Source organism: Rhododendron vialii, chromosome 11a (genome assembly GCF_030253575.1).
Source record: "Rhododendron vialii isolate Sample 1 chromosome 11a, ASM3025357v1".
NCBI classification, from domain to species: Eukaryota; Viridiplantae; Streptophyta; class Magnoliopsida; order Ericales; family Ericaceae; genus Rhododendron; species Rhododendron vialii.
In genome coordinates this window covers 28,587,013-28,609,470 of record NC_080567.1, presented here as the reverse complement: position 1 = coordinate 28,609,470, position 22,458 = coordinate 28,587,013, and the positions used below count along the sequence as shown (strand labels likewise).

Genomic DNA, 22,458 nt, shown 5'->3' with positions numbered 1-22,458 from the left:
GAGAGAGAGAGAGAGAGAGGGGGATCAGGTGATCATGACCTCCAAATTTCAAGGGTATTTGGGAATTGGGAGCCTCTGTGTTTTATATTTTTGCGATATTTGTGGAATGCAACAAGTATAACATTTAAGAAATATACGTGCCGAATACATTTTAAGGTCTTTTACTTTAATTAAAATGAAAAGTAAAAAAACTCATGATTTTATAGGTCGCAATTTCGCCCCTACGAATTCAGAAACATGTATCTACTGATATCTGTTAGAGCTGATTTTTTACCAGGCTCCATCAAAAAATATGTTAAAATTTATGGGTGTTTTTATGTATTTTTGCAGGGTCCGGAGTAGGCCCCACATGTTATGCAGTGGTCTCAGAATTTCTGGACTTTTTAATTTTATGTAAGGGATTTGTGAGCCAGAAGGTTTGATCCAACGACGATGATGGCCGATCAAGGACCATTTTTCTATAAGAAACAAAACATATCCATTAAACAACAACTAAGACATCATACAATATCACATGGTTCACTTGGCCAAATTGTGCGAAGGGCACACAATATCGCGAGACACCTTGGTGACACAAACATAGTCAAAATTACACAACAAAATCCCTTAAAATATGCTGCAGATCTAAATTCACCTTGGTAGCTTCTTCAAAGTGGAGTTTACAATGATAGGAAAAAAAAAAAAAAAAAGGAAGTGAAATTTACAATTTTTGGGATTGGGGGGACTCTGCTATCCCAAAGGGACCGTAGAGGCTGACAATAGAAGAGGGAGTAGAGAGAGAGATGCGGATGCTCTAACCATAACTCACTCTTTATGTATAGTAGGGAAGCAATGGCAGGTGGTTGTTTGATTTTTGTTTGAGACGTTGAGTTCGGATGGGAATATGTTTAAACTAGATGGTTGTTTGATTTCCTTTGACTCTCCATTAAAGCAAAAAAAACTAATTTTGTTTTGATGATTAGGGTTTACAAGTAGGGTATGTTTAAACAAGAATGGGGTTTCACTGCTTACTTGTGTTGTGGATAATTCACCTGGTAGGTGCTTGATTTGGGATTGGAATTCTCAGATTTGATTGGGGCTAGGGTTACCACCAGTAAGATTTTTGCTAATTTGGTTATCAGTGGATTAAGACAACCATCATATTATGTCCCCTTCAATTCCTTTTTACATTTTGGAATGGAAGGTGTCTGTTTGAGTTTAAATTTTCAGGGGCTAGATTTGTGAGATGGAAACATGAGGTCTAGTTCCAAAAAATGCATTCAATAGAAGTGCTTTGGAGCATCTCTCTCGCTCTCTATTTTTTTTTAATCAACGCCAAGCAATACATTCATCACCCAAGAAGGGAAAAGAATTCATCACAATGTACATGAATGAATCAAAATTACTAAATCAAAGACACGAGTTACTGCTAGAAGCACACAGGCTACAGACTCAAGGACACCCTATCGAAGCAAATCTACGTTAAGTGCCAGTATGAGAGACCCGTCAGTGACTCAGAAGTAGAGGATCCAAAAGGATCCCCAACTCAAACACGAAGTAAGCGCAAGATGAAATAGTCAATCGGAAGCAGAAATCCAAACTGGCACACCGGCCCGCTCTTGAAAGGAAAACAACACCAACGAAGTGCCGGTGCGCCTTCGCAATCACAGCACGAACGCCTTTGGATCATCTCTTAAAAGGGTGGTGTTTTTTTATGTTAAAGCAAGCAAGGGACTTCATCTTATTCTCTCTGTTTCTTTCATTTCCTTTATGTGATTGTGATTTGTAGAATCATATTAAGTTTGTGGGATAAATGTGGTGTTCTTGAAACATTTGCTTTAACTTGTGTTTTGAGATTGATCCGGTGATACTTTATTGATGAAGCTCGATTTTTTACTTCTATTTTTTGCGCTCTAATTTAGATTGCAGTGGACGCGGTGTTCAATATCCATTTATCTCATGACTTTGGTCATGTTTTGTCACTGTGAAATTCAGAAAGATGATAATGACTTTGATTTTGTGCACGACTTGGTTTCCACCCGAACCGTTTTGATAGCATTACCCAGATGAAGAATCAATCACCGCGATAAGAGCTGCCTTGTGTTGTCTTTTACAACATTGCCTTCTCAATCTAGGATAGTTGTTTCCTCAAACAGGTTTTAAATGTACATCTTTTTCTTTAATCAGCTTTGATTTGCGATTTAATATTGAAACAAAAACTTGAGTTACACATACTTTGGTCGAACTTCTATAATTACTTATGCATTTTTTGGTTTGATAATCATGGGGTTTTTTTCCTCTCTCTCCTACGTCTATTTTGCCAAATGAAAGGCACATGGAAATGCCTAATCCACCATACGGGGGGGAATCTAGACAATAACTTACAAATTAAGGGAGACTAATGCCATTGTTAGAACTTAGGGGAGTTTCCCGCATTTGTTAGAATGGAAGGTCACACTGTAATTTCCTCCTCGTAACCTAATCTAGTGAATCCGTGATAGTAAACTGATCAGCTAGACTTAAGGTAAGTTTGTCGGTACTTAGTTAAAAACATTTCCTCCTCATTTTACTTATTCATATTTTTTTTAACACTATATCAATACTATTTATTTAATCTATTCTCTATTAAAATACACATTCTTTCAATCTTTTCCTTTATCCTATTATTATGATATGAGAGAGAGGGGGAAAGGGAGAGGGAGAGGGAGAGGCAGAGAGAGAGAATTAAATAATCAAATAAATGATATTCCGGATGAACAGTTGTGAGGTATTAAATACAGAACCAATTCTTCAAAGCTATCTTACCTTTCTTTTTATCTCCTCTACTACAACCTGTTTTTTTGGTTCTCCTTCGGTAAAATAGCTCAAATGGCCATTTTAGCTCCCCTGATAAACTTGCTCTTAGGGTAGGTAAAGCAACATACTGCCTCTACGCATACGCTATACGGCATACATTTTGGTATTCTGGTGGGGACTCGGGGCATACGTTTTGGTATTTTGGTGGGGACACTTCCAACTAGATTCAATTCTCAATTTACAGGAGGCGGTGGGGGGGGCCGTGGGGCTCGGCAATTTTTCTTTTTTTTGGCAATAGTATGTGTACCCATTGTGAGTGGGAATGAGGGTTAGTGCACCGTGCATGTAGGGATTGGTGCTATGTAGCTGTTGCACAACACCGTGTTGTGCGGCTCAGATGCCGTCTGTTCGGCAATCTAACAATTCAAATCTCATCTCCACCCATGTTGAATTCAAGCCGTTCATTGCCAAGATGAGATTTGAACCATTGGATTGCTGAACGGACGACATCCAAGCCACGCAACACAGACAACATCCAAGCCGCGCTAAACCATTTGGTGTACACCACGTTGCGGGAGACCCTTTTGAGGTTTTATTTAAATGATTGGAGTCATTCAATTTGTTTAAAACATTATTTTGAGGTTCTTTGTAAAAATTCAGCTTATTCAAAAATCTATCTCAAATATCAGTAAAGATTTGACCACGCCTAAGTGAATAGAATAGTTGTGGCGGATTTGAAGACATAAAAAAAAACATTGGTGGTATGAGATGGCGGAGGCCGCATAAGAGTGACAACAAGTTTAAAAAAAAACATAAAAGTTGGACCCCCTTCATGCTATTTCGCAAATAAAAATAAATTCATGAGTATAAACTCTGTTTCCATTTTTTTTTTTGTTCAACATGACGGGTAATTTTCTTAATTATAATCGTCAAAAAGTAATTCCATAAAGCCCAAAAAAGTTAATTATTTCGGCTTTGATATAAATTTGATTTCACACAATTCTATTTTTTTAAATTTCATTAACAAACAAAAATCAAAAAAATTAATAAGATTAAGCCTAGTTGTTTTTAAGTTGATTCATTCCAAAAAATGAAAGTGACGAAGACTGATTCATTCTAAATAATTCTGTGCAATTTGTTTTCTTTGTCATGAGGGTATTTTTTGTACTTCTCTCGCCAATGTTAACACCATCCTTTGAAAAGTAACGGCAAGGGGTCCCTTTTTGCTGTGTCAGAAAAGGAAGGGAGGTTTAGTGTTATTTCAGAAATCTCAGAGGAGGTATTTGTTTGTGTCAGAAACCTCAAGGGAGGTTAATGAAATTTGCCCTATCAAGTAGATGAACAATTTGTATGAAATGGACAGTTCATATTGCTTAGAAGAAGAAAAAAACATGGACAGTTCACATAAATTTTTAAACTTGAGTTGTACATTATATGTAATTTGTTTATGTATTTATCAAAGGTGGTGATTTTCACACTTCATTTTTTTTAGAAACCATGCATACTCCCTTTTTCATCTTTATCTATATGAATTTATTATCTTGCCCATCTTTCAGTACAATTTTTTCACACATTAATGGCAACATTGTAAATTCATGTGGACAAAAACAAAAAATAAAGTGTGAAAATTATGATTCATTTCCCATTATCAATGAGCGACCAAGTTAAATATTTTGCTACCGCTGTTATTATTATCAATAAGTGTGAGATGAACAGTTCTCCTTGCTTCTGTTAGTCTTTGTAATCATTTTTAAAGATTAATAAAATTTATTTTGACAGTTCAAAAAAAAAGAGTAAACTATCAACAATTTAGATTACCGGTCTGCGCCCATAATGGGGCCCTAAAATTACAGTTTGGAAGGGTTTGGTGGATAACAAGGGGGTGGTTTGTTTATTGCTTTTTCGATTTTCAATTTTCCACTTTGCACTTGTGGGTTTTTGGATGTCCTCGCCCATAATGCATTCCATGAAGTTTGGAGGTGAGCTGATCCTCTCTCTCTCTCTCGCTCTCTCTCTCTCTCTCTTTGTTTATGATTTCTTCATCTTATGTGGTTGAGATCGGAGCTTGAACCTGCCTTGCCCAATTCCCTAAGAAGAAATCCACCGCGAAGCCATGAGTTAGCATCATCTGGCTAACCATTTCGCTTACTGTCTCTGATTCCTCTTTCGTTGTCTTGTTTGGTTTTAATTTTGGTGTAGTACTAAACTTGGGATGAAAAGGTCAACATGGATGTCTTCACATATACATTATTATACCGTGTTACGTAGACCGTATTGAAAATCTCAGGTCACGGATTATGAGAGACCATGTCCATGCCGGACCATAAATAAATTTTTTTATATAATCTTCAATTTGAGTACAAGTTTGGGTGAATCTCACTTTATTTCATTTATGCAGAAGCTTCAGGAAAGAATTGCAAAAGAGAACTAGACTACAGTAGTGGAGATTTTTCCATGGGACATTGGCAAAGTGAGTTGTGGAATGGAAAAGACAGATTTGGGTAGAATTTCAGGGCGACAATAGGAGTGCATCAAAGAAATCAACGGAGGCAAAGGATTCCAACTGAGTTCTTTCTCTTCATGGACTGCTTAGTACTACTAGAAGCAGAACCATAGTTTTAAAAGTACAACTCCTTGGTAGTGCAACTCCTTGGGGCAGGCTAGTAGATTCAATTGTGCTTTGGGTCTTCTTTATTTTTTTAGGTAGATTACATTTGGAGGAGACGCACACGGCGACTAATGTGACAGTGTTCGTAATGCAAGATACGGAATTTAAAATTGTAAATTATTGCAATTAGCATACATACAAGGCCAATAAGTTTACAATAAGACCTCTATATATTCTCATCACTTTTAAGTGGTTTGTATTGTGATACTTCACACTTGATCATATGATTAAAAAGGAAAGTCGTACACTTATTTAAGCTATAGACCTAGTATTCGACCATAATACAACTCTTTCTAATATTTTATCTTGGTTCATATATGTTTGTATAAGGATCAGGGATAGTGGAAATGTGACAAATGCTGCAAGACGGAGAATTACACCCTTCTGGGCCCCAATTCACCACGATCGGATTTGGTTCTTCCGAAAATGGGTAGACACAAGAAACACCAAGCCACGAGTAGAGCAGAGACGATACAAGCACATGAGACTAACACAATCCAAACGAGCCCATCTGCGACGAAGACAGATATAAGGCATGACAGGGTAACAACACCTGAAACCAGGGATGAAAAAGAAAATTGTCAAACCAAACAGATAGTATCAATCAAACCCAAACAAACAATTTTGATCGGATTTTAAGTTAGTTCGGGCGTGCTCAGTTTTGAAATACTAAACATCAAATTTCGGTTCAGTTTTGAGCTTAAAATTAAGATTCGTACACCAATTAAAACAGAACCATTATATTTGTACAATTGGATAACTTCTGCATTTTGAGGCCTAAACCGATAGCATCGAACTACTTCAAAGCTCACTAGATTGTTTCGGTTATTGCAATTGATGGTCAGTTCCAATTCATAGAATTGCAAAACCGATATAATTGGTACCATGTGAAATTATATCTTAAAAATCGACAAAATCGAAGGGGTTTAATCACATGGATACCTGAGATCAGGAAATGCATGTCACGGATTCGACAGCAGTAGAAAAAATGCCCAGTGGTTTGTTGCTCCTCCTCCTCCACTTTCATTGCTTTGGATTTGAGCAGAGCTGCTGGTGCAAAGACAGAGATGCATAGTGCCGCGAGGGAAATGGCCATGGTGGCGGGGCGAGTTTCAAATAGAGAAACTTTTCGATTTTGATATATCTGGATGAGGCCCAGAAGCAACCCGAGATTGGCCGAGACCAAAGCATGCCATTCTGCAGATGAAATCCTTTTTGTTGCCTTTCCAATAATAGCACCATTACAATTACCAGAATGGCAAAAGCTTGAGTAGAAAGAAATGGAGGACATCAGACTTTGCCATTTTAAAATAGCACCGGATAGAGCTTAATTAAAAAATAAAATTTATATAACCGAACTCAATTAATTAATTGCAACACAAGACTCGTTTAGTTTGGGTTGGTTAATACTGTGCACTTTAACATTTAACTTAACAATAGTACATACGTACTCTGGTAAACACCTTGCGCCCCATATTGTCCATCCCCATTTTTCCTTGTATTTTTCAGCTTCTCGAAAGAAATTTCTTCTTCAAAAGAAATGACCAAAAGTTAATGAGTGCACTTATTTTATCATTCTCTTTCAAATTAAGGTTTTGTACTATTTTTTTTGCTAAGCAAAGAAAACAAAGATAAAAGGATATTGGGCATACTGGTAAAATGCCACCCAAGAATCAAAACCAAAAGAAGGCAAGAAGCCAACCACACCAAAAAAACTGAAACGTATAGTAAAAAACCAAATAACGCCAAAAGCATCCTAAAAAATACCTGAAACCGATAGCCAAAAAAAAAAAACGCCAAAGAACAAGAAAACAACCCGAGAGAAACAAACCGAAAGCCAACAATCCTCGAAGTTAAAATTCCAAGGAAAGAGAATCCCCTTCCTCAAAATCAATAGCCTCCTCCAAGTGATCATCTGTATCCACATTATCAAGAGCACCGATTTTATCCACTATTTCTTTTTCCTCTATCTCAACGAATTTCTTTATGAGAAATTTCTCCCTCCTTTAACCTCGGGGCCCAACATGGTATCTAGATTCAATGTCTACAAGCTTTCCTGAAAAGAGAGTTCATATTCCGTATATCATCAGAAGATAAAGAAGAAGACGGGACCTTCTTTTTTCTAGGATTCAAGTTATCATCCTTAACCCCAAAAAGCAAGAAATTTCTTCTTTTTAACCTTTCTCTTCGACAATTCTCTCTCTCATTTCCAATTTGTGAGCCTCGAGGGATGATCTTTGTCTATGAATGCTACTCCAAAGGCCCACACAATAGTTAGAACGAGATCGATCAAGATTAAGGGCAACTGGCCTTTGAATCACCTTAGAAGGCCCAATGTCTTCAAAACTATGGTCCAATTATTTAAGCCCAGGAGGGCCATAATCTATAGAATCAGGTACAAATGAACACATCACATCTTCACTTTCCTTGCTCAAATTCAGACCATGAAGGTTTTGTACCTCAACAACCTAAGCCATGAATTTATCCCCTTTGCAATCCAACCATATTACCAGGTTAATGACGTTGAAACGTGAAGGTTTTGTACTATTGACAGCCATTGGGCGTCAATGAGGCAAGAAAAAGCACAAAAAAAAAAATTACAGTTAGCGGTGTAGCCATCGCTGAATATGTGTACTAATGGGGCCACAATTCATATATGCACGCGACTTTGTATTGAAAAAAGAGAAAATTATTTCTCTTTTTTACAAAACTTGCACTATTTCTTCAAGACATATTCCTATATGTAAAAGTGTTTAATTATCGCATTATTTTAAAATAGCTACAAAGAATTTTTTAAAAATAAAGTTGCATGCACCTGGGGCACCACCATATAGCTAGTGTCATAAACTCTTTTCTACCATACATTTATGCAGGCGCCACACAATTTGTGGTGAGAGCCAAATATGTGGTGGAGAAAGAGTTTGGAACACCACATGGCGGTGCTCCTGAAGCATTGAATAACTTTTCCCCTCTCTTCGCGGCCCTCTCTCATCTTTGGGTCAATTCTCAGCTTTCTGAGTCTCTCTCTCAGACTTGGAGATTTTCAATCTTTTGGAGATGTAAATGGTAATCAATCTGAAGATCAATTTGTGTAGCCTATTTTTTATTAATAGATCTATTTGGTTTTTTTTATTTAATTGTTTTTGATATTTCTAGTTTTTCGTCAATTTTTTGTGGATTATTGCTTCGTCATAACAAGAGAAATCTGAAAAGTAAAAAATTACAATCGAAACTCAATTTTTTGAACAAAGACAAAAATTCCTTCCAAAATAAATTACAGGAAGAGAATTGGAGATGTTAATCTTTTCTTCAGAAGAGATTCAATCTTCAAACTTTTGGATATGTTGCCTATCAAAAAAAACTTTTGGATATGTCGAATTGGAGATTAAGGGTGACTTCACACTACATTTAAAAAAAAAAAAAAATCTTTGTAGTTTTTTTTTAAGTTTTTCGTCGAGCTTTTTTTGTGATTAATCGCTCGTCACGACAAGAGGAATCGAAAAAAATATAAAAATGTGAATCTAAGTTGAAATTTTTTTAAATTGTGTTCAACGACGGGTAGCGCTTGGAAAGGTATGTACTTGTTATAGACGATGGCCCCATCTCATCCGTTAAATTCTCTGTTTTAATGAGGTGTCCACTCCTTATTCACAGATGAGGCAGCCCACTTCCCGCCCTCCCACCATAATCCAATGAGATTAAATTCTTAATTTCTATCCGCGGTGGAAAATTTAACTTTTTTATCACCACTTTTTTATCTGAACCGTTTATCTTGTAAATCTAGTATAGTAATGTATCCATGCAAAAAATAAATTTGATCGAACATCGATAGGTGTATCAAAAATTAAATTTTACTTTGTAAAATTGATAGTTTATCTTTATTATTATTTACAGAAATCAGATCGTTCATTTTATAAACTAAAATTCAAATTTTGATACACGTATTGACTTTCGATCAAGCTGATTTTTTACATGGCAATACTATATTGCGGTTCTTAAAATATGAACGGTTTGGATCACAACAATAAACACTCGGTGGAGCCCATAATAGACGGTGGTGAAAAAATGAGATTTTACACCGACGGTGGATAAAATTTATTCTCTAATCCCATCCCTTTCAGAAGAGTATTTTGAAAACCTAAACCGGCTAAACCCAATCGCCAAATAATCCTAACATGAGACTATCTTATTTACATAGTGTTTAGAGCACCAACCAATCTCGGCCGTTTATTCGTGCAATCAATGGCTAAGATTCGTTTTCAATCATAATCGATCATAATTAACTCTTCACCGAAAAAGTTTTATTAACTTCTTCACCCGTAAAAAAGATTTTCTCTGCTGACATTACAATCCAAGGATTGCGTAGTAAAACAGAGAAATAGAGAAGCAAAAATCAGAAAACTAGTTATGACCAAGGGGAATTGGAGAGAGACGAAATGAGGGCTAGCGTTGTAGACACCACATCCCGATCGAACAAACAATAAACAGCTTAAATAAGTCTGAGCGTGTGTGTGTATGAGAGAGAGAGAGAGAGATAGAGAGAGAGAGACGAAATGAGGGCTAGCTTCGTAGACACCACATCCCGATCGAACAAAAAATGAACAGCTTAAATAAGTCTGAGCGTGCGTGTATGAGAGAGAGAGAGAGAAAAATAAGTCTGAGCGTGTGTGTATGAGAGAGAGAGAGAGAGAGAGAGAGAGAGAGAGAGAGAGAGAGAGAGAGAGTAGTATATATGGATACAAAATTTCTACTAAAAGTAAGCATGCTTCGAGTGCATGCATAAGAAAGAAAGAAACATAACCAAGAAAAAATGTTACCGCGGATCATCTCCGTGACGATGACGACCATCGCGTATTTTCAGGTCCTGATCCTCCGGTTCTCCTCCTCCAAAGTGTTGTAAATATTCCTCTCTGCATGCGCGCGTGCGAGTGTTTTTTTAATTAGTACTTAAAAGAATTAATGGAAGTAGTAAGTTGAGTTAAGTTACTGAATAAATTACACACATTTTTTCCTTGTAATTACCCCTCGACAAATGATCAGTACGCGCGTACTATATAGGATTAATTCAACATGAATACGTGCTCACCTCGTGATGAAGATGTTGAAGGTGGCAGCGGCATGTCGCGGCCGGCGACGATGATGAATGAACAGTTGATGATCAGGCCTGGTTGGTCTTACCATAACTTCCTTTGTGGCCGGCCGTACGTCGAGATCTGAAACTCAGTAACTTAACTAATAATGGCTTCTTTTGCTAGTCCGTGAGGTATATATAGGACTCCAGGGGGGCTTCTTTTGCTTACCTCATGATCCAGTAACTTTTAGGAGGCTTCTTTTGCTTACCTCAGGATCCCGTAGCTTTTAGGGGGACTTCTTTTGCTTATCCGTAGCTTTTAGGGGGCTTCTTTTGCTTACCTCAGGATCCCGTAGCTTTTAGGGCATCCGCATCTCAATCGCTACCTCTCCTTTAAAGTTAGAATGAAGAGCAAAATCGAAGAAACTCTCCTGCATCAGCCTCACTCCATCCCTCGCTACTTCCCAATTTATGTAACTTTGCTACAGTGCCTCGGTTCTTCCCGCGAGGCACTGTTCATCACATTAATCATTATTTTACTATTTAATCTGTACTACACTTACTATTCATCAAAGCATCCTCATCAGATCTGTACTACACTTAATAAAGAATGAAATAAACAAGAATAAAGAAACAATAATTTTAGTGGAATAATTTTAATATAGAGAGCCTGATGCAGTAAATATTTTAAAAATAAATAACTAAAATAATAAAATAATTTTTTAAAATGTAATTTAATCCAAAATTTGAAAAAATTGATGCAGATGCTCTTGGGGCTTTCTTTTGCTTACCTACGAGATAGGGGGCTTCTTTTGCTTACCTCATGATCCGTAGCTTTTAGGGGGCTTCTTTTGCATTATCTCGATCACGGCCCACCCAATCAAGATGACCCAACGCACTTTAGAAGCCCGTGTAATTGCATTAACGGCATTATCCTGCTCTTTCTATAGTCTTTAGACTTTTATTGGAGAGTGCCTCCACGCGCCATAAGTGAGAGTGGTGATCGTTTATGAGGTTGAGGTTGGCAAGTTGCTTCTTCTCTGGCCGATCTGTCCGGTTGTTTCTACCGACTTTGCCCGTCTCTTGCTTGGACTGGGGGCCTCCGTCTCCTGCTTGGACCGGAGGCCTCCGCTGTTCCTCAATAGGGATCTGTTTTGATTTTGTTTTGATGATTGAAAACATTTATTTCGTTGAGTTTGTCGAGTACAGCAATTCTGTCTTGCCTCTTCTCTGGCCGATCTGTCCGGTTGTTTCTACCGACTTTGCCCGTCTCTTGCTTGGACTGGGGGCCTCCGTCTTCTGCTTGGACTGGAGGCCTTCGCTGTTCCTCAATAGGGACCTGTTTTGGTTTTGTTCTGATGATTGAAAGCATTTATTTCGTGGAGTTTGTCGAGTACAACAACTCTGTCTTGCCTCTTCTCTGGCCGATCTGTCCGGTTGTTTCTACCGACTTTGCCCGTCTCTTGCTTGGACTGGGGGCCTCCGTCTCCTGCTTGGACTGGAGGCCTCCGCTGTCCCTCAATAGGGACCTGCTCCGGTTTTGTTCTGATGATTGAAAACATTTATTTCGTAGAGCTTGTCGAGTACAACAACTTTGTAAAAAATCAGCTTGATCGGATATTATTAAGTGCTTGATCAGACCATATATAACTCTCCAATAATGGATTCTAATGGATTTGATTCAGTTCTGATTCATTCTTTCCAAGATAAAAATGTTTCGACTAGGCATTTATAATATCCGATTAAGCTAATTTTTTGTAGAATTATTCTACTCGATGATATCTACGAAGTAAATGTTTTCAATCATTTTAGCGAGACCGGAGCAGGTCCTGCCTAGCCAAGACAGCAGGTGCTGCCCTTATTGAGGGACAGCAGAGCCCCCGTCAGTGCCCGGACTTGCTCATAAAATTTTTTAATTATAAATCCCGTAGACCATTCTTTTTTGGGGGAATTGCATTTCAGTGGAGAGTGGGGCAAAAAATGCCCAACTCATGGACCATGTTTTTGGAATTGCTCAATCATGGGAAGGAAAACAATAATTCCCAAGACATGAAATTGAAGCCAAAATATCACTCCCTTCTGTCATGAATCAGGGGCAACTTAGGTTCATACACGGGGCAATTTAAATTCATACACAGGGCAACTTAGGTTCATACACGGAGCAACTTAGAGGGCAACTTAGGTTCATACTTTGGACAATTTAGATTCATACGCGGGGCAACTTAGATTCATACATGGAGCAATTTAGATTCATACACGGGGCAACTTAGAGGACAATTTAGGTTCATACATAGGGGAACTTAGAGGGCAACTTAAGTTCATACATAGGGCAATTTAAATTCATACATGGGGCAACTTAGAGGGCAATTTAAGCTTATACACGGGGCAACTTAGATTCATACATGAGGCAATTTAGATTCACACACGAGGCAACTTAGAGGACAACTTAAGTTCATACATGGGGTAACTTAGAGGGCAATTTAGGTTCATATACGGGGGCAATTTAGATTAATACATGGGGCAATTTAGATTCATACACATGGCAACTTCGAGGACAACTTAGGTTCATACACGGGGCAACTTAGATTCATACATGGGACAACTTAAATTAACACACCTTAATACCTTGATACAAGGTGCATCTTATTTTCATAACATCTTTGCACCGGCTCAAACAGATTAAAAATTAAAACACTTATTTTTTAACTATATTTTTTAATATGTATATAGGAAAAAAAGGAGAAAAAAAAAACCAGTTAGATTCATTAGAGGCAATACTTACACCTTATGCTTAGAGTGTTGATTCGTGTGCCAAAAATGTTATTTCTGGAGGCTATAAAAGGAGGACTTTGTGTTTCAACTATATTTTTTAACTAAAAAATTGAAATACATAATTTTTAACTATATTTTTAATATATAAATGGTATAAAAAAATGTTTCAAATTTTAATCCGTTTGAACCGGTACAAAGATATTATTTTTCTGACTATTTCATCCTAAATGGTCGTAGTAAATTTTTGACTCTAAGGCCTTTCAACGAACACCATAAGATTCCTTATTTAGTTTTAGAGTTCTCTTAGGGTGCACATTGAAAGGCCTTAAAGTGAAAAATTTATTACGACCATTTAGGATGAAATGATAAAAAAATAATATCTTTGTACCGGTTCAAACAGATTGAAAATTGAAACACTTATTTTTGTAACTATATTTTTTAATCTGTAAAGGACAAAAAAGGAAAAAAAAAAAAAAAACAAGTCGGATAGAAAGAGAGAAAAGGAAATAAAGAAAAAAAAACGAAAAAAAGGAAGATTCAAACTGGAAAGAAAAAAAAGGAAATAAAGAGAAAAAAAAAATAGAAAAAAAAAACAATCAAACTGAAAAGGGGGGTAAATGTGGAAATGTGGTTGTGGGGTCGGGGTGGGGCGTCAGGGAAAAAAAACCACAGAGTAAGAACTTAATTTTTAGGGTTTCAAATATGTATGGGTATATTAGTCCTTTTACATAACATTTTTCATGTATTGGGAATTACTTTTCTCCTTTTCATATTTAGATGAATTTTCAAAAAAGTGGTCCATGAGTTGGGCATTTTTTGCCCCTCTCTCCACTGAAATGTAATTCTCCCTTCTTTTTTCAGCCAACATGCACACGAAAGTCTGTTGCTCATAAAATACTTTAAACAACTTGCCCGTGGCTTTTGTTTGGGACTGTAACACTTTAAACATGTATAAATACTCTGTTGCCTTTTCGCCCTTCGTCTTGCTTACAAATTCCGTAGACCATACAGTAAACTGGCCGTTTCCAGTAACTTGTTGACAACAGTTTAATTTTTAGTTTTGTCTTTATTCAATTTTTTTCCACGTATGCTAGTTTAATGTCAAATTTTTATTCCCTCCGTCCCTTTTTAAATGTTCTATTTTGTAACTCCAACTTATTAAGAAAACATCATCATTATACATTTCACATCAACTTTTACCTCCACTTTCCCTATTTATCCTCTATGGAGATATATTATTACACTTTTACTCACTAACTTTTCAAAATAGAATATACTTTTAGGGGCAAAATGAAAAATGCATTAACTTTTACCCACTAACTTTACAAAATGGACACTTAATAAGGAACAGTCCAAAATGAAATACTAGACTTTAAAAAGGAGACAGAGGGAGTATATATTAAGCATTCGTCTCGACAAGAGAAATCGAAAAAATAAACATTTATTACTTTTAGACAAGTTAAAAATTTTCCCTTGTTTACCAAAAAAAATTGGTTTTATGAATTTTTTTGCAAAAAAATTACAATTTTACTTGCTAGACAAATTGAATCTACATACCATTTACTATGATTAAAGTTACCATAATGCATACCCATACTTATACTTTCTACAATATATGACCACATTTACTATGAGAGAGATTTTGTAATGATCCGCTCTATCTTTGTACAATATTGTCCGTTTTGAACGCCCCAAGTTCATAGACTTTCTAGTATGTCATTAATCCCAAAACTACCTCAGGATGAGCACGCTTAACTGTGAAGTTCCTATGCGTTCCCCCCCCAGCTTTAAAAGGCCTTGTACAAATAGGAGGGACATTTTCTTATAAACCATGACTTGTCCTCTCCCGTCCGAACGGAGCCTGCTATCCTGCAGTACCACCGGCCACCGGAAAGCGGGGTGTCTCAATCTACCCCCTTAGGGATGCAACGTCCTCGTTGCACAGGCCCAGCAACCTCCCCTGGTGTCCGTGGCAGCAGAGCGCATCATACCAAGTTGTAATGCCCTAATTTTGGGAACGTTAAATAAACATTTTCATTGAAAACTTAAATAGAGCCTGACTCATTATTACATTATATCTCTCACAATAGTACTTTTATTCAACAAAAGGAAGGGCAACTAGGGTTCCTATCTACTGCTCCTCCTGCTCTTCCATCCTAGCCAGCTCATCGGCTCCGAAAGCCTCTAAGGTGTACAGCTCACCATGTTCATCTACAAAGTCTGACACATTATACCAGCGTCGCCCCCAGTATAATATGTCAGGGTCACCAAAAGGTAACACCATAAGGTACAAGAGCTCAATAGAATAATTCATACCCTATAACCCTTAACTTACAAACATAAGATCACAAAATTAACGATTACCACATAGTTCATGCATATTTAACAAGGCCACAATGACATATTCACATTCACTATTCAAACTAACGTTGGTATCCATGATTTTCTGAGTTTCTCCTCTGCGACTTGTCGTAGAATGTGTCACCATTTTTTCCACCAAATCATCATTTTCAAAATCATTATTTACACACCCAACCTCGATTCAGCCGCGCTGGTCTCCCGAGTATCCTCACAATGGTTCTGCCGTGCCGGGTTTCCATTGACATACAAAATTTTGCATTGGCTCCTCTCCGCAGATAACTAAGCCACACACCCAACCTCGATTCTGCCGCGCCGGTCTCCCGAATATTCTCATAATGGTTCCGCCGCGACGGATTTCCATTGGCGCACACACACACATACACACACCACACAATGAGCTACTATGTTAGGCCACATTGCGATTTCCAAAGCATTTCTCTTTTTCAAAACACATTTTTCCATTAATCACACCCTAAGTGTCATGTTTCTACTTTTTCGATTTCTGTGTCTCGTTTTCATGCAACGACTCCGCGGTAGAACTTTTCACATACGTAATTATAAATCATTCATGTAATCTTGAAACTAAACTAGCAAGATCATCAAACTCTATATTACTTATAATGCTTATATCACAACTTAAAGCATAACGTCACATGTACGGACGCCTTTGGAGTGAAAATCATTTATGCTTTATCACACATTATGGCAAATAAATCTAGTGATCACGTATATATGCTCATAACCATTCTAAAGATCAAAATACGAATACTTCCAATCAAACGATAAATTCCTATCTTCCAAAGTCCGTTCTTTCCTCCTTTGTGAGAAGTTCAAAACAACATATATTTATTAGAGTAAAAGTCAATTATTCCAACAAGCTCATACTTCTATTAGCAAAAATAAGTTTATTAACTATCATGCATTCTAAACATTATAAGTAATAAACAACTTTATATACTTAGAGAAAGCGGTTAAGGATTGTCTATTTATACTTAGAGTTAGAGAATAAGGACATTCTACCGTTCTTCTTGGCGGTAGGGCGACTAGGTACGGAAAAGTAAGTTGGCGATCGAATGGAGTAACTTCCTACGGAAAGCTTCGGTAGCTTCGGAAGAGAAAAGGTTTCCCTCGAAACTAGTTCTTGACTAAAATTACTAACTTTTGGAATCGAGAGGGTGGTCGAATGGTTGTTTAGTGACGGCCTAGGATGAGTTTCTTGAAGAACTTAGGAAGAAACTCAAGAACAAAAAAGAGAAAAGATCAAACTCAAGAATTCTAGACAGAGAAGTTGGAAGGCTTGAAGGTATGAGTTGAATGGTAAGTGAGGGGTCCTATTTATAGTAAAATGTTGGCTCCCTCTCCCCTCGTTATGGCCGGCCCTCTCTCTCTCTTTTTCTCCCATGGATTTGCTCCATTGTGTAGTCAAATCACATCTTTAGACATGCCATGCCTTGTCATCTAATTTTAGGTTCAAAATCTAGGTTATCATGAAGATTTTTTGGCTTGTCTTGTCCTATGATGACTTGCTTGTAAGAAAACAATTAGAATCAATGATACAGAAGCAAAACGTACACACAACCCACTTGCCCAAACTATGAGTTCTCCTAAACTTACAAAAAAAAAATTAGTTGATTTTGTCCTTATTTGAAATTTTTTTTGCATTTGCTAGTTTTGCGCCAAATTTTTATGGATTATTGATTCGTCTCGACCAGAGAAATTGAAAAAGTAATTTTTTCTTTTTACTTTTACTCAAGTATTTTGGAAAATAACTACTCCCTCCGTCCCTTTTTTTGTGTCCAGTATTTCATTTTGGGCTGTCGCTTAATAAGTGTCCATTTTGTAAAGTTAGGGGGGTAAAAGTTGGTGTATTGTCTATTTGTCCCTAAAAGTAAATTTTATTTTGAAAAGTTAGTAGGTAAAAGTGTAATGATGATGGGTAAGTAGGGAAAGTGGAGGAAAAAGTTGATGTGAAAGGTGTGATGTCTTTTTAATAAGTTGGAGTTACGAAGCAGGACATTTAAAAAGGGACGAAGGGAGTACTTTTTAGCAAAATAAGTCAATTTATTTCACTTATTTTGCTAAAATTGATTATTTTTCAAAATGCTTGGGTAAAAGTAAAATTTTATTTCACTTAAAACAATAAACGGTATTTAAAATTGCAAAAAGTTGTAATTAGCATGTATATAAGGCCAATATAAGTTTACAATAAGACCTCTATTCTCATCACTTTTAAGTGGTCTATATATTGATGTTTCACACATGATATATGGTTAAAAAGGGAAGAGGCTAGGGAAGTCATACACTTATTTAAGCTATAGACCTAGCATTCGACCATAATACAGCTCATACTAACATTTTATCTTAGTTCATCCTGTGTATAGCATAGATTTTTTTGCTACTATATGTGTATGTATAAGAATTACAGACAGTAGAAACGTGAAAAATGTGATAAGATGAAGAACTATACCCTGCTGAGCCCTAATTCACCGTGGCCGGAGTTGGTTCTTCCAAAAATGGGTAAAAATAGGAAACGCCAACCCACGACTAGAGCAGATATCACTACAACACGAATGGGCTATAGCGAGGAAAATGAATTTTCTCGCTAAAAGTATATTATTTGCGAGGAAATTCAATTTCGTCGCCTTTTCTAGTGAGGAAACAAATTTCCTCGCCAAATGTAACATTTTTGCGAGAAAATATTTTTCCTCGCCAAAATGTAACTTTTCGATGAGAAAATATTTCGTCACCTTTTTTAGGATTCATTTTTTTTATATATAAGTTATTATTAATTATATTCCTATGTATTTTGTAATATCATGACGGTATGACATAATAAACTATACCATTATGAAATTTATTAAAATAAAAAAGTGTTAAAAGGGAACAAATAGTTTTCATCACCAATCGCATAGAATTGGTGAAGAAACCTCGTATTTGTCACTTTTCTTATTCTAATTAGCAATGAAAGATATCTTGAAGTGTAGGTATCGATGATTTTTTTCATAAAAGTGAAAAACTCAACAGAAGATAAAGTTAAAAATATCTTAAGTTACTGATGTTGTATTTAAAATATCTCCAAGTTGGATCATCACAATTCTATTTTCAGAACATCTACATAAAAATGCACTATTTCACAAAAAATACACTATTTCATATGTATTATGCATTCATGCTGTAATTTTTTTTTCCCCTGTAAATAGTTTGTTGATTTTTATTTAAACCAACTTAAGTCATTGTAATGGCATTCCTTTATAACCAGATAAATATGTTAAGTATTAATTTCAAATGCAATTTTGTAAGTATCATGGATAATTTTATTTATACATATACATATTGTGTGTGTGTGTGTGTGAGAGAGAGAGAGAGAGAGAGAGAGAGGGGCAATTTAAAATTTAAAATTTTTTATTAAAGATTAAAAAATTTAAAAAGTATGTTCTTTAGTGCTCTTTTCGGGGCACTCTGAGGTAAATTTTTTTTGTCCCTAACTTTTTCGTTGAAATATATCTCAAGCTTATGACGACAAAATTAATCTCATTCCATAAAAGTTAGGATTATCCCATAAAAAAATGAGAATAATAACACATATTATTAGTTCTTCAAAAGTTGTTAGATAAAATTGTTGTGCTAGCAAAAAATTAACTTGTTCAAATAAAGTTCAGACACTATAAAACTACAATAAGTAGAAAGGCCAAAATTAATGATGAAAAAATTAATTTGGAGTGGTGAAAGAGATAATATATAAATAAAGTTTCACCTATTTCACGGAAAGTACAGTGTAGCGTGGTTGGTAGTTGCTTCGCGCCTTATGGCAGAGGTCCAAGGTTCGAGTACCAGTAGCTGCAAAAAGCGCGGAGAGAACTTCTGTTTTGGGATTCTTTTTGTTTAGCGAGAAAAAAATTTCCTCGCCTATTGATAAATTCGTAGCTTATTTGACGACAAATGGTATTTGCGAGGAAAACATTTAGCGAGGAATTTAAGCATTTAGCGAGGAAAAAATTCCTCGCAACACATCAAATTAGGCGAGGAATTTATTTTCCTCGCAAATACTTTTTGCGACAGTGTTTTAGCGAGGAAAACTAGTGACAAAATTTTTCCTCGCTAATACATTTTGTGAGGAAATCAGGTGCTTTTGTGAGGAAACTAAATCCTCGCTATAGCCCTTTCGTGTTGTAGTGTTATATGGTACTAGCACATGAAACGAACACAATCCAACCGGGCCCATCTGGGACGAAAACAAACACAAAGCAGGACAAGGTAAAAACACATGAAAATCAGGGATGTAAAAGAAAACCGTCAAACCAAACGGATAGCATCAATCAAACCCAAGCAAACAATTTTGATCGATTTTCAAGTTAGTTTCAGCAAGTTTGGTTTTGGAATAGTAAACGGATCAAATTTGGGTTAAGTTTTGGGCTTAGGTTGCATTCTTATGGACTTAACTTAAACTTAACTTAAATCTGAAAATTGTCCTTATTTGAATTTTTTTCGCATTTGTTAGTTTTGCGCCAAACTTTTATGAGCTATTGATTCGTCTCGACGAAACAAATTTGAAAATAAAAAAAATTTACTTTTACCCAAGTATTTTGAGAAACCGAAATGCTACTGGTACATACAATCTGTGCACAGATTGTGCACAAATTTTGTGGTGGGGCCCACCATGGGTCCCATACAAATGATCCAAGCCGTTCATTAAATGTAAAATATTTTTTCAAAAGTTCCTATAAAAAATCAACTCAATCCAATACCTATAGGTGCTTGATCTAATCATCGAATTTTTCATTAGCCGAAAATCTGAATGAAAATTTAGATGATTGGATCGAGCACTTGTAGGTATTAGATTGAGCTGATTTTTTACGGAGACTCTTGAAAAAATATTTTACATTTAATGAACGGCTCGGATCATTTGTGTGGGACCAGTGGTGGGCCCTACCACAAAATCTGTGCACCGATTGTCTGTACCAGTAGCATGGTTCTTTGAGAAATAACCACTTTTTTAGAGCAAAAAGTCAAAATAACCACTTTTTAGAGCAAAAATGACTTTTTGCTCTAAAAAGTGGTTATTTTTTAAAATACTTGGGTAAAATAAAAAAATTTACTTTTTCGATTCCTCTCGTTGAGACAAATCAATAACCGTCAAAATTTTGGTGCAAAACTAACAAATGCAAAAAAAATTCAAATAAAGACAAAATTCTCAAATTTAAGTTAAGTTGATTTAAAATTAAGATTCGCACACCAACTAAAACCAAAGCATTGTTTCTTTTTTCAACCATGTAATAAAATATTGTATTTGTACTATTATATATATAACTACTGCATTTTAAGTCCTAAACCGACAGAGCATTGAACTACTTCAACGCACAATGGATTGATTCGCACGGTTATTGCAATTGATGTCACTTCCCATTAATTCATAGAATTGCAAAACCGATTATATAATTGGTACTATGTGAAATTATATCTTAAAAGCTGACCAAACCGATATAATTGCCCTTGTTGGTCTTACCATTCTTCCTTCGTGGCCGGCCCTCCGTGCGATATAAAAGTATGGATATATGCATAGGCCTTCGTTGGTCTTATGACGTCAGCACTAGGAGGTCACCCCCATGATGTCACCATCCAAGGCACCATGACGTCACCCCGTCACTATGCCGTGTGCACAAGCCATGTGGAGTAGTTTTTTTTTTCCCTGGGCAACTCTCCCTCTCTCTCCACGCCTTCTAGTTCTTCCTCCCTCCACCTCTCGACTCGGAGATTTGGCCGTGTTTGGATGAGTTTTTGAGAAATTTTTTAAGAGAGTAATGATTGAAAGTACGGATAATAAGCAAATATGGATGAAGAGAGATATGAGAATAATAATTGAAGATAAAGATAATGAGTGAAGAGTAATGATTGAAAATAGGAGTAGTAAGTATTTTTTGAGTTGAAATTTTTTTTTCAAAAGGGATCCAAACACAGCATTGGTGTTGACCCCAACAAAACGATGCTGTGGCATGAGCACTCATTTCCCCTTGGTCCCTAATTGGTGCTCAATAAATCGGCATGATGATTAACGATTTTGTGGGACTTATTTTGAAAAAAATTCAAATCGCAAGTTATTCTTGAAATATATATTTCTCTTGATGCATGTATTGTTCTTCCCACGTTTTCTGTGTTATGGTTTGGTTGATTTTTGAACACTTATGATCAAAACATGAATACGTGTTCATATATAGACGTCTTGTGAACAATGTCAAACTAAAAACCAAGTAATTGTATCATCTACTCCGTAACTGATGAAAAAAAGAAAGAATATTCTTTCCGTTCCAGATCATATTCCGTTCCAGATCATACACGGTGCATTATCAGCATTCCTTTATCGTGGACGAACAGGGTTGATTTGGCATTAGTCACATGTGGGTACTTATAATGTCAGCTCTCGAATTGAAGAATTGAAGGTCTATGGGAAATCGAGAGGACGGGGGGACTGTTTTGAAGGCTGAGAATGGGGCGCTTTGGAAACCTATTTGGGGGCTCAATATCCCCAATAAAATTAAACATTTTTTTGTGGAGGTGTTGTCATGAAATTCTCCCAACTAGGAAAGCTCTGTAGCGGAGGAGGGTTATCGACGATCCTAGCTATCCAGTTTGTGGTTCTAGCCAAGAATCTGTTGTCCATGTACTTTGTAATTGCCCTTTAGCTGTTCAAGCACGGCGTTTATCGCCTTTGCAAGTAAGTATGGGGGCAGTACAAGTTTCTTCTTTTTCTTCTTTTTGGGGCTCTATGGAACTGTGGCGGTAGGATCAAAGCAATAAGGAATGACCTATGTCGGTT

At 36.5% G+C, this 22,458-nt stretch overlaps 1 protein-coding gene across 1 annotated transcript; it reads right to left on the bottom strand.

Annotated features, from left to right (window-relative positions):
• Positions 1-5,666: 5,666 nt before the first annotated feature.
• LOC131306316 (uncharacterized) lies at positions 5,667-6,763 on the bottom strand. The gene is made up of 2 exons (XM_058332469.1): positions 6,386-6,763; positions 5,667-5,996 (listed from the first exon to the last, which is right to left on the bottom strand). The coding sequence occupies exons 1-2, from the start codon at positions 6,732-6,734 to the stop codon at positions 5,818-5,820; spliced, it is 528 nt and encodes a 175-aa protein (XP_058188452.1). The 5' UTR covers positions 6,735-6,763; the 3' UTR covers positions 5,667-5,817.
• Between the last annotated feature and the right edge of the window lie 15,695 nt (positions 6,764-22,458).

Coding starts and splice junctions, on each gene's coding strand:
- LOC131306316 (XM_058332469.1), bottom strand. CDS start 6,734: ATGTCCTCCATTTCTTTCTACTCAAGCTTTTGCCATTCTGGTAATTGT. Junction 5,997..6,385: donor CATGCATTTCCTGATCTCAG/GTATCCATGTGA, acceptor CCCTGGTTTCAG/GTGTTGTTACCCTGTCATGC.